The sequence below is a fragment of the Amblyraja radiata genome, chromosome 28 (genome assembly GCF_010909765.2).
Source record: "Amblyraja radiata isolate CabotCenter1 chromosome 28, sAmbRad1.1.pri, whole genome shotgun sequence".
NCBI classification, from domain to species: Eukaryota; Metazoa; Chordata; class Chondrichthyes; order Rajiformes; family Rajidae; genus Amblyraja; species Amblyraja radiata.
Window position 1 is genome coordinate 15,832,040 of NC_045983.1, and position 17,676 is coordinate 15,849,715.

General features: G+C 43.3%; 1 protein-coding gene across 6 annotated transcripts in view; it reads left to right on the top strand.

Moving 5' to 3' along the window:
* The window catches only part of phkg1 (phosphorylase kinase catalytic subunit gamma 1), a 34,321-nt gene extending 19,168 nt beyond the window's left edge, over positions 1-15,153 (top strand). For 5 of the 6 annotated variants that reach the window (XM_033046408.1, XM_033046412.1, XM_033046410.1 and 2 more), the window contains exons 5-10: positions 844-909; positions 2,081-2,244; positions 6,050-6,140; positions 10,202-10,355; positions 11,805-11,930; positions 12,476-14,364. In XM_033046408.1, coding sequence (XP_032902299.1) covers positions 844-909; positions 2,081-2,244; positions 6,050-6,140; positions 10,202-10,355; positions 11,805-11,930; positions 12,476-12,730 — 856 coding nt within the window. In that variant the 3' untranslated portion in view covers positions 12,731-14,364. Of the gene's footprint in view, positions 1-843; positions 910-2,080; positions 2,245-6,049; positions 6,141-10,201; positions 10,356-11,804; positions 11,931-12,475; positions 14,365-15,140 lie in introns of those variants that run through there. The other variant, XR_004416145.1, reaches the window with a different exon arrangement.
* The last annotated feature ends 2,523 nt before the right edge of the window (positions 15,154-17,676 follow it).

A 17,676-nucleotide genomic window follows, 5' to 3' on the forward strand; every position in this document is an offset into this window, starting at 1 on the left:
TCCTCCCACAGATGCAGCCTGCCTGCCCTGCTGAGTGTTTCCATTGCTTTCTGTCTTTGTGTTAGATTTTCAACGTCTCCAGTTTTTTCTTTTGATTTCCACGAGTTCTCAGCCATTGCTTTAGAACAGCATTCCTATGTTTTCTAAAATGTAACCATTTCTGCACAAGCTTTCTAATCAACTTCTCATTGCCTCAAGAATGGTGCCTGCAACAGCAGCCAGTGGCTCTCTTTCTCAGGGAGAGGAAACAAGGTGGAGCTGATTCCTCATCAGCCACAGTTTTGTCTCACCTGTGGCTGTTGGAGAGGCCAGGCTGTTTGAGCTGGTATATGGTGGTACCAGCCTGGTCCACCACCACCTGCAGATCATATAAATTACCTCCTTCCATTAACCAACCCTCCACGGCAACATTCCTAGCTCTGCCACGATGGACATCAGCTATCCGTGACCCACATTTTTTCAATCATCGTCCTTAACTCCTTGCCTGTTCTTTATGATTTCAGGCTTTTTTTAAAAATCATTCAAGGATGTGGGCTTTGCAGGCTGAGTCAGAATTCACTTGCCCATCCCAATTTAACCTTGAGCAAGTGTTGGTGAGATGCATCCCTGAACCACGACAGTCCTTGAGGTGCGGATATGCCCACAGTGTGTTGACGGAAGAGGTTCCAGGACTTTGACCCAGTGATGTTGTCGGAACAACGACAATGTGTGACAAGAAGGGCAACCTCCAGGGGGCGGTGCAAACTAAACGCAGTGTCTGTATTGGGGCAAATTTGGGGGAACCATATTAGGGCAAAGTCCAAGATCTAAACTTACAATTTGAAAATGTTCTTGTGCAAACAGGATGAAGAAAGGAGAACTCTTTGACTACCTGACTGAAAAAGTCACAATGAGTGAGAAGGAGACCAGGTAGGTTACCTATGGACAGCGTGGTAAAGAAAGCATTTGGCATGCTTGCCCCATTGGGAAACGTATTGAATACAAAAGTTGGGACATTATGATACAGTTTAAAGGAATTATGTGAATAAGTTGGAAAGCATTCAGAAGAGATTCACTAGGATGTCACCAGTGCATGTGGGTTTGAGAAATAGTGAAGGGAGAAGAGGTGATTAGGTAGCCTGGAGGGGGTAGGCTGGGACTTTTTTATTTGGAGCATTAGAGGCTGAGGGGTGACGTTATAGAAATATGGAAAATCATGAGGGGCATGGATAAAATTAACGCTCTGTCTTTTTCCCAGGGTAGAGAATTCTAAAACTAGAGGGCATAGGTTTAAGGTGAGGGATGAGCGATTTAAGGAGGATCACAGGGACATAATTGGTGGTAGAGTGGACAGTGAAGAGGCATCTCAGAGGATAGTCTGCATCTGGAACTCTATAGCTTACCAGATAAAGCCATAGAAGTGGATACAATTACAACTTTCAAAAAACATTTGGACAGATACAGTGGCTTGCAAAAGTTTTCATACCCCTTGAACTTTTCCACATTTTGTCACGTTACAACCACAAACGTAAATGTATTTTATTGGGATTTTATGTGATAGACCAACACAAAGTGGTGCATAATTGTGAAGTGGAAGGAAAATGAGGCCTTCACAGAACAGCTGTATTTATACTGAGATTAGATTACACACAAGTGGCCTCTATTTACTAATTAGGTGACTTCTGAAAGCAATTGGTTGCACTGGATTTTATTTAGGGGTATCAGAGTAAAGGGGGTTGAATACTTTTGCACGCCACACTTTTCAGTTTTTTATTTGTAAAAAATTTGAAAACCATGTATCATTTTCCTTCCACTTCACAATTATGCGCCACTTTGTGTTGGTCTATCACATAAAATCCCAATAAAATACATTTACGTTTGTGGTTGTAACGTGACAAAATGTGGAAAAGTTCAAGGGGTATGAAAACTTTTGCAAGCCACTGTATATGGAACGGAAGGGTAGAGAGATAGGTAATCCTCCCTAAATCTGTCGAGTGGCCTGCTGAGATTCCCTGGCAAGTGAGTTCTGGGGGCATTGGGAGAGGGGATGGTGGGGTGGGGAGCACGGATGTAACTAAACAGTGCTTCTTCCTCCTTCCAGAAGCATCATGCGAGCACTGTTGGAGGTCGTTCAGTTCCTCCATTCCAAGAACATCGTGCACCGTGATCTTAAACCAGAGAACATACTTCTCGATGATGACATGAAGGTTAAGCTGTCTGACTTTGGGTTTGCCCTACAACTGGCCCCTGGGGAAAAGTTACAAGGTGAGATGGCTTCCTGACACAGGTGCGAGTGCTGACTGTGTGGGTCGGAGGTGAGAGGGCTTCCTGTCTGGGTCAGAGGTGAGGGGGCTTCTTGTCTGGGTCAGAGGTGAGAGGGCTTTCTGTCTGGGTCAGAGGTGAGGGGGCTTCCTGTCTGGGTCAGAGGTGAGAGGGCTTCCTGTCTGGGTCAGAGGTGAGGGGGCTTCCTGTCTGGGTCATAAGTGAGGGGGCTTCCTGTCTGCGTCAGAGGTGAGAGGGCTTCCTGTCTGGGTCAGAGGTGAGGGGGCTTCCTGTCCGGGTCAGAGGTGAGAGGGCTTACTGTCTGGGTCAGAGGTGAGGGGGCTTCCTGTCTGGGTCAGAGGTGAGGGGGCTTCCTGTCTGGGTCAGAGGTGAGAGGGCTTCCTGTCTGGGTCAGAGGTGAGGGGGCTTCCTGTCTGGGTCAGAGGTGAGAGGGCTTCCTGTCTGGGTCAGAGGTGAGAGGGCTTCCTGTCTGGGTCAGAGGTGAGAGGGATTTCTGTCTCGGACTGAGGAGACGCAGCACAGTGAGAGATTTGGCCTGATATTTAGGCCTTATCAGACCTCGCTTGTGTGGTGAAAAGAGATGAACTACTTCAGTCACCTTCAAGAAACAGTCCATTACCATCTGTCAGGGAAGAAACACAGAGAGTCGGGCTTGGGAAGCCAGAGAAAAAGAGAGTCACGGACTGTTGGGATATGAGCTTGTTGGAGCATTTGGAGTGTTGCGTGCAGTTCTGATCACCTCATTGCAAGAAGGATATGCAGGCTTTGGAAAAGGCGCAGAGAAGTTTACTATAATGCTGCTTGGATTGGAGGCTATTAGCTACAAAGAGAGGTTGGACAAACTTGGATTGTTTTAAGGGGAGGCCTGATGGAAGTATATAAAATTATGAGAGGCATAGATAGTCAGAATCTTTTTCCAGGGTTATCGGGAGAATAGCTTGAAGGTGAAAGGGGCGATGTGTGGGACAATTTTTTTTACACAGAGTGATGGATGCCTGGAAAATGCTGCCAGAGATAGTGGTGGAGGCATATACGATAGTAGCACTTACAGTGGCTTGCAAAAGTATTCATAACCCTTGAAATTTTCCACATTTTGTCACGTTACAACCACAAACGTAAATGTATTTTATTGGGATTTTATGTGATAGACCAACACAAAGTGGTGCATAATTGTGAAGTGGAAGGAAAATGATACATGCTTTTCAAATTTTTTTACAAATAAAAAACTGAAAAGTGTGGCGTGCAAAAGTATTCAGCCCCCCTGAGTCAATACTTTGTAGAACCACCTTTCGCTGCAATTACAGCTGCAAGTCTTTTGGGGTATGTCTCTACCAGCTTTGCACATCTAGAGACTGACATTTTTGCCCATTCTTCTTTGCAAAATAGCTCAAGCTCAGTCAGATTGGATGGAGAGCGTCTGTGAACAGCAATTTTCAAGTCTTGCCAGAGATTCTCAATTGGATTTAGGTCTGGACTTTGACTGGGCCATTCTAACACATGAATATGCTTTGATCTAAACCATTCCATTGTAGCTCTGGCTGTATGTTTAGGGTCGTTGTCCTGCTGGAAGGTGAACCTCTGCCCCAGTCTCAAGTCTTTTGCAGACTCTAACAGGTTTTCTTCCAAGATTGCCCTGTATTTGGCTCCATCCATCTTCCCATCAACTCTGACCAGCTTCCCTGTCCCTGCTGAAGAAAAGCATCCCCACAGCATGATGCTGCCACCACCATGTTTCACAGTGGGGATGGTGTGTTCAGGGTGATGTGCAGTGTTAGTTTTCCGCCACACATAGCGTTGTGCATTTAGTCCAAAAACGTCAATTTTGGTCTCATCTGACCAGAGCACCTTCCTCCATATGTTTGCTGTGTCCCCCACATGGCTTGTGGCAAACTGCAAACGGGACTTCTTATGGCTTTTTTTCAACAATGGCTTTCTTCTTGCCACTCTTCCATAAAGGCCCGATTTGTGGAGTGCACGACTAATAGTTGTCCTGTGAACAGATTCTCCCACCTGAGCTGTGGATCTCTGCAGCTCCTCCAGAGTTACCATGGGCCTCTTGGTTGGTTCTCTGATCAATGCTCTCCCTGCCCGGCCTGTCAGTTTAGGTGGACGGCCATGTCTTGGTAGGTTTGCAGTTGTGCCATACTCTTTCCATTTTCGGATGATGGATTGAACAGTGCTCCGTGAGATGTTCAAAGCTTGGGATATTTTTTTACAACCTATCCCTGCTTTAAACTTCTCCACAACTTTATCCCTGACCTGTGTGGTGTGTTCCTTGGGCTTCATGATGCTGTTTGTTCACTAATGTTCTCTAACAAACCTCTGAGGCCTTCACAGAACAGCTGTATTTATACTGAGATTAGATTACACACAAGTGGACTCTATTTACTAATTAGGTGACTTCTGAAGTCAATTGGTTGCACTGGATTTTATTTAGGGGTATCAGAGTAAAGGGGGCTGAATACTTTTGCACGCCACACTTTTCAGTCTTTTATTTGTAAAAAAATTTGAAAACCATGTATCATTTTCCTTCCACTTCACAATTATGCACCACTTTGTGTTGGTCTATCACATAAAATCCCAATAAAATACATTTACGTTTGTGGTTGTAACGTGACAAAATGTGGAAAAGTTCAAGGGGATGAATACTTTTGCAAGCCACTGTAAATGGCTTTTAGATAGGCACATGGACATTCAAAGAACGGAAAGATATGAATCGCATGCTGGCAGAAGGGATTAGTTTAACTTGCCATCATGTGTGGCACACATTGTGGGCTATAAGGACTGTTCCTGTGCTGTGCTGTTCTATATTAAGAGACAAGTGGAGTGAGTGAGGGTGAGAGAAGAGCAAGGGTTGGGAGAGTGTGAAGGAACATATGAGTGAGAGGCCAGGAGATGACGAGGCAGCCCAGTGTGAAAGCTGAAGGGGGTGTGAAGAGCGAAGTGATCAGTTTGCCTAGCCAACCAAGCCCAAGCCAGATCTGCTCATGATCAATTGCACAGCTCTGCTGGAGACTTCTTCCTCCAGGATCCATTGAAATGCAGTGATCGGTTGAAATGGCTTCCTCCGAGCAACTGGAGACCCTGTAAAGCACGGGGAGGGGCTAAAGGGCCTGTCCCACTTTCACAACCTAATTCACGACCTCTGCCGAGTTTGCCCTTGACTCATACTCGCAGCATGGTCGTCACGAGGTCGTAGGTAGGTCGTGATGCTAGTCGTAGGTACTCGTGGCATCAAGTAGGTCGCGCCGTTTATTCTAGCCTGATGAAAAATGTTCACGAGTAAAAAAGGGCGTGAAAGTGGGATTGGCCCTTAAGAGTGCATTGTAGAAGATGGCCACTGGTGCAGGAGTAGGCAAGTGTGTATCTGGAATAGAGGTGCAGCAACAGTACACATCCTACTCAAGCTGAGGGTAGACGGCAGGAAAGCTTTCATCTTATTGGAAGCAGGTAAAAGTAGAGGACATCGATTTAGGGTAAAGGGGAAGAGATTGTATCGTATGGGTTAATAATAAGCAGTGGCATGAACACCTCATGTTGCATAAGATGAATATGTGCTCAGGAATAATGTACCATATCACACAGTCTCGAGTGATGGTGCAACTAGTTGGGTGGTACAATAACCTATAACATTGGCATAGTCCTTGCTGTTATGTTTTATGTTGGTGGTGATCAACAATAGTCCAGGTGCACACATTCAGCACATGAGAAGCTTTGCACTGTGGCATCCTTTGCCTCTAACTGCAGAAACTTTAATCCAGCAACTTTCTGTTCTTGTTTCATGCAGAACTGTGTGGGACCCCAGGCTACCTGGCTCCAGAAATCCTCCTGTGCTCCATGGATGAAATGCATAATGGCTATAGCAAAGAAGTGGATTTGTAAGTCACTATTCAAAGTACAATGAGCTGTTAAAACTAGGGTAACCTTCATTAACAATCAGGCTTACTTTGCCAAGTGCTCCAGTTACATATTCAAGAGTCAAGGTCGTTTAATTTCTTACTTCATTAAATGAAACCCTGTGGGAATGCCACCCTTTCCCTCAGGAGGTTATTCCAGTGGGGGATGTCAGAGGGATAGATTTATGGCCAGGGGTGTTGCTGTCATTATTTGTATTCTTGGCACTCATTAGCACTGCACAGTAAGTCATTCTGAAAAAAATCACACTTGCTATTTTTGGTGCTCAGGAAATTTCAAATATAATGTTGGATAATATATATAATAAATTGATCCAATAAAGATCCTAGTGCATTTAGAAATCTTCATCTAAGTATTTATGTGAAATACTTGGCCCTTCCAAAGAGGTCTAGGGTGAAACTTTTGCTGAGGTCAATACTTCAGTATATGCACACTTTATTCAAGTGATGAAGGTAGGGCAGTAGATACAAAGAACTGCAGATGCTGGTTTATACCAATGATAGACACAAAGTGCTGGAGTAATTCAGCGGGTCAGCAGTATCTCTGGAAAAAAACGATGGGTGATGTATCGCATCGGGTCCCTTTTACAGTGTGAAGAAGGGTCCCGACCCAAAACATCACCCATCCTTTTTCTCCAGCGATGCTGCCTGACCCGCTGAGTTGCTCCTGCATTTTGTGCCTACCATAGGGCAGTAGATAGACAAATAGGCTGTGGGCCGAGCATCAAAAATGTGTCTAGAAATCAGTTTTCGTGACCCAAGTCACCAAACTACATGACATTTTCCACAGATTTAGATGAAATATAATGGAGAAGGAAGTCATAACTCGTCATTGCCGAAAGTTGCACATTAATTAATTAAACTAATTAGAAAATGAGATCGGGAAAGTAAGCGCCATCTAGTGGCCAATGCCCATATTACACGATGGGCAGCCTATTTCCGTGTTGCAGTCCATTTAAACTATATATCATTATACCTATATATATTCCAGATAGTAATATAGGTATAATAATATTATATATATATAATAATAATATATTATTATACCTATATATATTCCAGATAGTAATATAGGGATAATAATATTATATATATATATATATATATATAATATAATAAATTATTATAACTATATCTATTCCAGATAGTAATATATATATTCCAGATAGTAATATAGGTATAATAATATAATATATTATTAATATAACATATTATTATACCCATATTATATATTATTTTATAATATTATACCTATATATATTCCAGATAGATATATTCCTCAGTTTTCCTGGAAACGGCCGCTACGGACGGCACTATGTACACCCCCCCCCCCCCCCCCCCCCCCGCGGAAAAGATCCGCGGCTCCGCGTTCGCGAATCGGCCGCTTTTTAATTGAGACCGCGGCTTCGCTATGTTAAATACATAGGCCCCACGATCGGAGCACCTTTTCCCGGTAAGTTATCGCAGGCAGCTCCGAGATTAGATGATTAAGACTTATTACTCTACAACAAGCTGGCATTAGTGAAAATGTTTAATTTACCTTGTTATTGATACATATAGTTTAGGCCCTCAACTTCATGAATGAATGAATGAGTAAGTGAATGAGTGAATGAATGAAGGAATGAATGAGTTTGTGAATGAATGAAGGAAGGAATGAATGAGAGTGAATGAATGAGTGAATGTACAGCCTCCAAATCTCATTTTTCACATTATAAAGGGTGCAATTAAATTAATTAAAGTCCATACAGATTAATTTTCATAAATTCAGACTTTAGATCTTACCTTTCAGTTTGAGGTGATGTGGTTTGCAGCATCTCAGCAGGGACTTTGCTTTCAAGACTTTCTTCTACTTCTATCCACTTAGCTGCGCATTCAGACTTCTTAATGCTTTTCTCACTAAATTCAATTACCCTGCTGCAAGTTTCCACAACAAATTTTCTCTAATTTAATAAAAAATGTGCAAGTCTTGTTCATGACGAGTGAGTGAATGAATGAGTGAATGAAGGAATGAGTGAGTGAGTGAGTGAGTGAGTGAATGAACGAATGAATGAGTGAGTGAATGAGTGAATGTGCAGCCTCCAAATCTCATTTTTTCACATTATAAAGGGTGCAATTAAATTAATTAAAGTCCATACAGATTAATTTTCATAAATTCAGACTTTAGATCTTACCTTTCAGTTTGATTTGATTCACAAAGTTTCACAACTTTGTGTTGCAGCATCTCAGCAGGGAATTTGCTTTCAAGACTTTCTTCCACCTATCCACTTAGCTGCACATTTTTTAGACTTCTTAATGCTTTTCTCACTAAATTCAATTACCCAGCTGCAAGTTTCCACAACAAAGAACCTTCATCGGAATCTCCAGTAAAACAGGCATCGGTGAATCCCTCACAGCTATGATGTGTGCTAGCCTGAAACAAAGCGTGTGATTGGCCAACTGGCAGACAACTCAATGTTAAACGTGCTTTGATTGGACTAAAAATACCCGAAATTTTTCTGGTTTTTCTCTAATTTAATAAAAAAATGTGCAAGTCTTGTTCATGATGAATTTCAGGGGTGATTTATATAATTTTTTTACACAATATGGAAAATTTCATGTAGTTCTGTGACTTGGGTCACGAAACACTGGAATAAAGCTCCTTGGCCCACAGCCTCAAAAATGCTGGAGAAACTCAGCGGGTGCGGCAGCATCTATGGAGCGAAGGAAATGGGCAACGTTTCGGGCCAAAACCCTTCTTCAGTCTGCTTCAGCCTATTTGCTTCACTCCATAGATGCTGCCGCACCCTCTGAGTTTCTCCAGCACTTTTGTCTACCTTCGATTTTCCAGCATCTGCAGTTCCTTCTTAAACATAGGGCAGTAGATGTTGTCGTCATGGACTTTAGCAAATAATTTAACAAGGTCCCACATGGTTGATTAGTCTTGAAGATTAAGTCACATGGGATCCAGCCATCGGGAAGAAGGTACAGAAGCCTGAAAACTGTAACGTCCAGGTTCAGGAACAGCTTTTTCCCTACAGCCATCAGGCTATCAAACACTACAATCTCAAATAAGCTCTGAACTACAATAGACTATTATTGTTATTATTGTACTACTATTGTTTGTTTTTTTTGTGTAAGTATGTGCGAGTGTATATGTGTATATGTATATGTTTATGTGTGTGTGTATATATATACACACAGACTTTGTTTTCTCATTTATTATATTGTTTACAGTGTACTATGTTTACATGTTCTGTTGTGCGGCAGCAAGTAAGAATTTCATTGTTCTACCTGGGACATATGACAATAAAACACGCTTGACTCCATGGTGAGTTGGTAAATTGGATAAAAGATTGGCTTGGTCATGAGAGACGGAGGATAGTGGGGGACGTGTGTTTTTATAACTGAGGAGTCTGTGATCAGTGGTGTCCTACAAACTTGAGTGCTGAGGCTTCTGTGTTTTGTGAGATATGTAATGATCTGGATGAAAATGTGAGTGGTCTGACTATATAAAATTATGAGAGGTAGATAGTCTGAGTGTTTTTTTTCAGGGTAGAAATGTAGAAGACTAGAAGGCATTGGTTTAAGGTGAGAGGGGGAATGTTTAAAGAAGACCTGCAAGGCGGATTATGTTTACACAGGAAGTAATCGGTGCCTGGAACATGCTGCCTGTGATGGTGACAGAAAGATATATGATACTGGCATTTCAGAGTGGTGGAGAGATTTGAGGTAAATGGGGAGAGCCCATGTGGATTTGTTAAAGACAAAGCAGGTTTGAACATTCTGCTGGACCTCTTTGATGAGGCGATGGAGAGATGTATGTTGATGCAGCATGCTCCTTTAAAGGTGGTGCTTTGGTATTGCCCATTCTGCACTGACAATAAGCAATGCAATACGTCATGACCTGTAGTTGGGAATTTACCACAGCATTGCATGGCATAAATTCACCAATCCACACATAGGGGCCGAGTGCCATTATTGTAATGTGCGTTCCCGAGAGTGTGTGTGTGGCAGACTCGTCCATGGTGTAATTTTTCTGTGTGCAGGTGGAGCTGTGGGGTGATCATGTACACGCTGCTCAGCGGCTCCCCACCATTCTGGCACAGGAAGCAGATGCTGATGCTCAGGATGATCATGGAGGGAAATTATAACTTCAAGTCCCTGGAATGGCAAGACCGGTCCGACACTGTAAAAGACTTGGTATGTATTTCCAGTACCGGACTAAGCAATTGTGTTTTAATACCTAGGTTCAACGAATAAAAATTATGTTTTATGCTGTTTGTTAGACATTATACTGAGTAGCACATGATTGATACAGGCATTACACCAGGTGTCCTAGACACTGAAATGACCCCACCTCTGACAGATGTATATTGTGAAAGACGCACAGATACGGCACAGTGGCGCAGCTGTTAGACCTGCTGCCTCACAGCCCCTGGGAACCAGGTTCGATCCTGACCTTGGGTGCTGTCTGTGTGGAGTGTGCACATTTTCTTTATCAGTCTGAAGAAGGGTTTCAGCCCGAAAGTTGCCTATTTCCTTCGCTCCATAGATGCTGCTGCACCCGCTGAGTTTCTCCAGCTTTTTTGTGTACCTTCGATTTTCCAGCATCTGCAGTTCCTTCTTAAACAAATTCTTTATAACCACATTGGTTTCCTCCACATCGCAAAGAAGAGCATGTTTATAGGTTAAGTGACCTCTGTAAATTGTCCAGAGTGTGTAGGGAGTGAATGTGAAACTGGGATAACATATAACTACTGTGAATGGGTGATCGATGGTTTGCATGCACTTGGTGGGCTGATGGGTCTGTTTTCATGCTGCATCTCTACACTAAACTAAACTAAATACTACACTGACATGGTTAGAGATATGCATTGTGATAAGCTGATTGTAATGGAAACTTTGCGATAAAAAGGTTTTCAAAATGAGATGACTATGATTAAAATCAAAAATATTGCTGAGATTTATGAAGTTGTAGTAACAGCAGTTGATTGAGATCACTTTAGAAATCAGCAAATGAGAATAAAGAAATGTATTTAAAAAAAGGCAAGATAAAATATGAGAGCAGGCAGTTTGGAAAGATAAAATAGATTGTTAGAGCTTTAAGATCAGAGGTGAAAAGTTTAAAGGAGATGTGCAGGACAAGTATTTTACAGAGAGTGGTGGGTAAGAAGTCGCTGCCAGGGGTGGTGCTGGAGGCATGATTGAAGATGGCTTTTACATTGGCACATGTATGCGGGGAATGGAGGGATATGGATCATTGCAGGCAGATTACATCATGTTCAGCACAGACATTGTGTCAGTCAGTTTAGTTTATTTTCACTGTACCTCGTTACATGTGACAATCTTTATGCTGCGTGCTAACCAGTCAGCAGAAAGACACTGCATGATTACAATCGTTTGTGGGCCAAATGGCCTGTTCCTGTGCTGTACTACAGTGCCCTCCATAATGTTTGGAACAAAGACCCATCATTTATTTATTTGCCTCTGTACTCCACAATTTGAGATTTGGAATAGGAAAAAAATCACGTGGTTATAGTGCACATTGTCAGATTTTAATTAAGGCCATTTTTGAAGCGCATTGGAGGTGTTGGGGTTTGTTAGGCTGCATTCCACAGTAACCTGTTTGATTCTTTGTGCAACGACAAGATATCTCAGCTGTTGGTGGTCAAACCCGAGGAGCGATACACGGCCGACCAGGCGCTGGCCCACCCGTTCTTCCAGCAGTACCTGGTGGAGGAGGTTCGTCACTTCAGCCCCTACAGGAAGTTTAAGGTAGGGACTTCTGTAAAGTGTGTGTGTGGAAGGTGGGAGACAGCAGATTCAGGTGATGGGGCTGATTATGCAATGTCCTGTGAACTACCGGGTGAGCCGCTCAGATAGATGTACCAGTACAATTCATCTTCAAACAGATGGACTGGCACCGGATAATCAGCCAGCACTGAGCTCAGTCACGCCGAGCCCTCACTGCTCCATTAATGTTGATGCCAGGAGCTGTGCCAGACAATTCTAAAAAGGATGAGGTGCCAACCTGGTGAAGCCGCAACACGTGTGCTCTGCAGCAAGACAGCACTTGGTTGCAACAAGGTGTCCTGTTCCATACATTCATTAAACCCCTTCACTCCTGGCCACAGTCTGACAGAAAAGCGTGTGGAGGGATGGAAAGAGGTAGAATGTGGAGGGGTTAAGTGTGAAGTATGGAGAGAGAGAGGGGGAGTTCGCAGGAGGATTGAATGTGGAAGGATGGAGGGAGGGGTGGAGTGTGTAGGATGAATGGAGTGTGGAGAAGTTTCACTGTCAGACTCTACTCTATTTTCTAGACCATCATCTGGACTGTTCTGGCCTCCGTTCGCATTTATTACAAGTACCGACGTGCGAAGCCTCCCAGCAAACAAGTGCTCATCCGCGATCCCTACGCTTTTAAGGGAGTTCGTAAAATCATCGATGGCTGTGCTTTCAAAGTGTACGGACATTGGGTGAAGAAGGGTTTGCAACAGAATCGAGCAGCTTTGTTTGAGAATTCTCCAAAAGCCGTCCTGTTCTCCCTGAGGGAGGCCACAGCCCAGCTGGCATGAATCCACCCTCCCTGTGGTCAATGATGTTAGTTGGTAGAAATGCAGCACGAGTCTGGCACCGAGCCTTGCCCTGCATGCTGCTTCTATTTGTCTTTCTGCTAAGGTGTGCAATGAGGGTGTAACCTTATGAATGCAACTTGCTAATGTAAACTTAGAGAAGCCGGGTGGTGGTTCAGATCCCAAGCGGTTCTGCAGTAAGTGCTGAGAAACATTGGCATCGGTGTGATTTGGTAACTTTACACTGGTTTATAGTCGACCCCTTCCCTCTGCCTGCTGCCCCTGCTTGGCTCACACTGATGGCTGTGACATGTTAACCTTGTCTGTCAACAGCCCTCTCCTCCTCGTTGATCTTTTTCACCATGCACACCATCACAAGAACCCCCGTGCTGACCATCATCATGTGGACCCAGATCCTGACCCCCACCCTCACCCTGAACCCCCATTACACAAACCCTACCATCACAAGGAGATCCACCCTGACCGTGACCACCATCACGCGGATCCAGATCCTCACCATCACACAGACCCCCACCCTGAACACCCATTGCATGGTCCCTGTCCCCACTCTCACCTTGAATACCATCACAAGGAACCCCACCCATAACGCAATCTCCATCACAAGGATCCCTTTCCTCACACTGCCCACGATCCCTGCTCTCGCCCTGAGCACCCAACCAACAATCTCCAGCCCTACCTGCATTTTGGCACTGGGCCACTTACCGATGGAGACATGGGAATCTTTGATGCAGAACAGACATCGTGCTGAAGAAAATACTGAAGCATTTGTCACCATGTTCAGCCAAAAGTGTCGTATTGGCGTCACCCTAAGATCTCACCATCACGGATCCCATTCTCCTGCCAGTTTTACTCGCTGCACATGATTGGGATTCAACTGAGAGCTCTGGATGTAGCAAAGTCTGCGGGATCAGTCAACGTTCCCATCGTTGTAATGAAGACCTGTGATCCACTAACAATGGCAGATAAGCTGCTCCAGCACCGTTGCAACATCTATCTAACACTGGGGGAAACTAGCCCAATATGTCCTCTTCACCAAAACAGGACAAACCCAGTCCAACTAATTATCGCCCAATCATTCTGCTTTCAGTAACGTGACTGAAGGTATCATCAACAGTGTGATCCATTGGCACTTGCTCTCCAATGCCATTCTACTGTAGAACCCTGAGCTACAAGAATCAGAAGGGGGGGGGGTTTAATTACAATTTTAAGGGGCACAGGGAGAGAGAGATTGAGGCTTACATGTGCACAGGTCATTGAGCGGGTAGGTCAAGAGAGCCATCGCAAAAAGACACAAAATCCTGGGCTCTATAAAGAGAGGCACAGAATGCAAGAACAAGGCAGTCATGAAGAACTTCTATCAAACTAATTCAGCCACAACTGGAGTATTGTGTCCAGTTGTGTGTGCCACACTTCTAGAAATATGGCTTTGGAGAAGGTGGAGAAGTAATTTAATAAAATGACTCCAGGGGTGAGGAATTTCAGTTGTGTGGAAAGGCTAGAGAAGCTAGGATTGTTCATCTTGAACAGAGGAGGTTGTGGGGGGAATGTGAAATAATTGGAAGTATGGACTATGTAGATAGACTGTTCCCATTGTTGAGGGGAGGTAGGCAAAAAAACTGAAATTGACGTCAAGATCTTTTTGAAGCAGCCGTTGGTTTGGGTCTGGAATGCAGAGGAGACAGGTTCAAATGTAGGAGCAGGTGCAGGACGCTGGATGAGAATGGAGTGGGACGAGCTGGGTGCTCCTACATGGGGCCCCTGCACATCGAGAGACACAGTGGTGCAGCGGTAGAGTGACTGCCTTACACCGTCAGAGAGCCGGGTTAAATTCTGACTACGGGTGCTGTCTGAATGGAGTTTGCACGTTCTCCCTTTGGCTGCATGGGTTTTCCAGGTTTCCTCCCACATTCCAACGACATGCTGGTTTGTAAGTTAATTGGCTTCTGTAAATTGTCCCTAGTGTGTAGGATAGAACTAGTGTACGGGTGATCGTTGGTCGGTGCAGATGGGCCGAAGGGCCTGTTTCCATGGTCTAAATTAAACGGTCTAAACCAGGTCTAAACTAAACGGCCACCTTCTGTGCTGTAACAAAAAAAAAGTGATAGGCTTGAATGGCTTGTTCATAGGATATAGAACAGTACAGCACAGGAACAGGCCCTTCGCCTCACAATGTTTGTGCTGAAGACAAACTCTTATCTGCTTGCACATAATCCATATCTCTCCATTCCCTGTATTTTCATGCAAAGATCCAAAAGCCACTTAAATGCCACAATCGTATCTGCCTCGGCCTGCAGCCCTAGCAGTGTGTTCCAGGCACCTCTATATATAAAAAAACTTGCCACGCACATCAACTTTAAACTTTGCCCCTCTCACCTTAAGCTATGTCCTCTAGTCATTGACATTTTCACCATGGGAGAAAAAGGTTTTGACTGTCTACTCAGTCTATGTCTCTCATAACATTATATACTTCAATCAGGTCTCCCCTCAATCTCAGGCATCCAGATAAAACAGTCCAAGACTATTCAATCTCTCAGGTTCAAGTTGGGTAAAATGATTCAGCAAGAACACTCATTGATTTTCAGAGGATTAAAAGGACCGATTCACACTTCAATAACTGACTCTCACTTTCATTGCATGCATCGGGTGGTTGGCTGTTTGGTATGAATTGCAGCATGCTCTTGTTCAGTCTAACTTAAAAGAAAAACATTAAATTATTTTTGTGGCTGTGGAAGTCTTTTTTTTTAACTCATTAAAGCAATATGTTTGACTATGAGCTGGCTGTGTGATAACATGTATGTCTTTGTATGATTGAGAGTTGTGTGTGTATGTAGAAAATTCATTGAAACAGTTTGATGTGTGGAATCCCAATTGGTAATCCCAGTCTTTTGGATAATTCCCCCTATTTATAATACATTGCAATCAAAGATCAAATTTAGCTAGAGGGTACAGAAAAGATTCACAAGGATGTTACAAGGACTGGAGGATTTGAGTTATAAGGATGGACTGTACCGGTTGGGATTACTCTCCAAAGGATGCTGAAGGATGTAATAGATGCTGAGGGATGTAATAAATGATGTACAGTGCCCTCCATAATGTTTGAACAAGGACCCATAATTTTATTTATTTGCCTCTGTGCTCCACAATTTGAGATTTGTAATAGAAAAAAAAATCACATGTGGTTAAAGTGCACATTGTCAGATTTTAATAAAGGCCATTTTTATACAATTTGGTTTCACTGTGTAGAAATTACAGCTGTGTTTATACATCGTCCCCCCTTTTGGACACATGGCTTCACAGATGTTTGTAATTGCCTAGGTGTGTTTAATTGCCACCTTAATGCAGGAATAAGAGAGCTCTCAGCACCTAGTCTTTTCTCCACTTTCCACCACCTTTGGAAACGTTTATTGCTGTTTATCAACATGAGGACCAAAGTTGTGTCATTGAAAGTCAAAGGAGCCATTAAGAGACCGAAACACAAATAAAACAGTTAGGAGACATCAATCAAACTTTAGGCTTACCAAAATCAACTGTTTGGAACATCATTAAGAAGAAAGAGAGCACTGGTGAGCTTACTAATCACAAAGGGGCTGGCAGGCCAAGGAAGACCTCCACAGCTGATGACACAAGAATTCTCTCTTTAATAAAGAAAAATCCCCAAACACCTGTCCGACAGATCCAAAGCTTAGGATCTGAACCCAATTGAGGATGCCTTTTATATGCTGAAGAGAATACTGAAGGTGACTAGCCCCCAAAACGAGCACAAGCTAAAGATGGCTGCAATACAGGCCTGGCACAAAATCACAAGAGAAGACAGTCAGCAACTGATGATGTCCATGAATCACAGACTTCAAGCAGTTATTGCATGCAAAGGATATGCAACAAAATACTACTTTCATTTACATTACATTGCTGCGTCGCAAACATTATGGTGCCTTGAAATGGGAGGACTAAGTATAAACTGCTGTAATTTCTACATGGTGAAACCAAAATGTATAAAAATGGCCTTTATTAAAATCTAACAATGTGCACTTTAACCACATGTGATTTTTTCTATTACATATCTCAAATTGTGGAGTACAGAGGCAAATAAATAAATGATGGATCTTTGTCTCAAACATTATGGAGGGCACTGTAACTCAGAAACAGGCACCGTCCCAATCACGTTGTCTCACCAAGCTCCTCCCACTTTCCTGCGCCTGGCCCATATCACCATTAACCTTTCCTGTTCATGTATCTTGTCAAGTGTCTTAAATGCTGTATTTGTACACATCTCTACCATTCCCTCTGGCAGCTCATTCCTTCTATCTTCTTTGTGAAAAAGTTACCTGTCAAGTCCCATTTAAATCTTTCCCCTCGTATCTTAAACTCATGCCTACTAATTTTAGACTTCCCTACCATGAGGGAAAGACTGTGGCTAATCAATTTATCAATGCCCCTCATGATTTGACCTCGGTACCTCGGTGACTGCCAATCACCCCCCCACCCCCCGGACACTTATTATCACTTATTATTATTTATTCAAATCATTTGCTATGTCGCTCTTCTTGTCTCAATACACTCACCTATTAAGGGAAGCACGCCAAACACCTTCTGTACTACCCTGTCTACCTGCGTCTCCACTTTCATGAAAATATGCATCGGCCTCTAAAACATTCTGTTCTACAACATTCACCAAGGCCCTTCTATTTACCGTGTGAGTACTCCTCTAGTTTGTCCTACCAAAATACTCCACACATCCGAATTAAACTCCTTCTGCAATATCAACCAACTGGCCCAGTCATGCAAGAAGAATGGATGTGAAAAAAGGAGAGTGTGAAGATGAAACTGGGAAGACTAGAAGAGGATTGGAAGGAGGAGTGGGGAAAGCACATCTGGGGTGAGGGTTAATTAAAATTGGAATATTCAATGTTCATACCATTGGGTTGTAG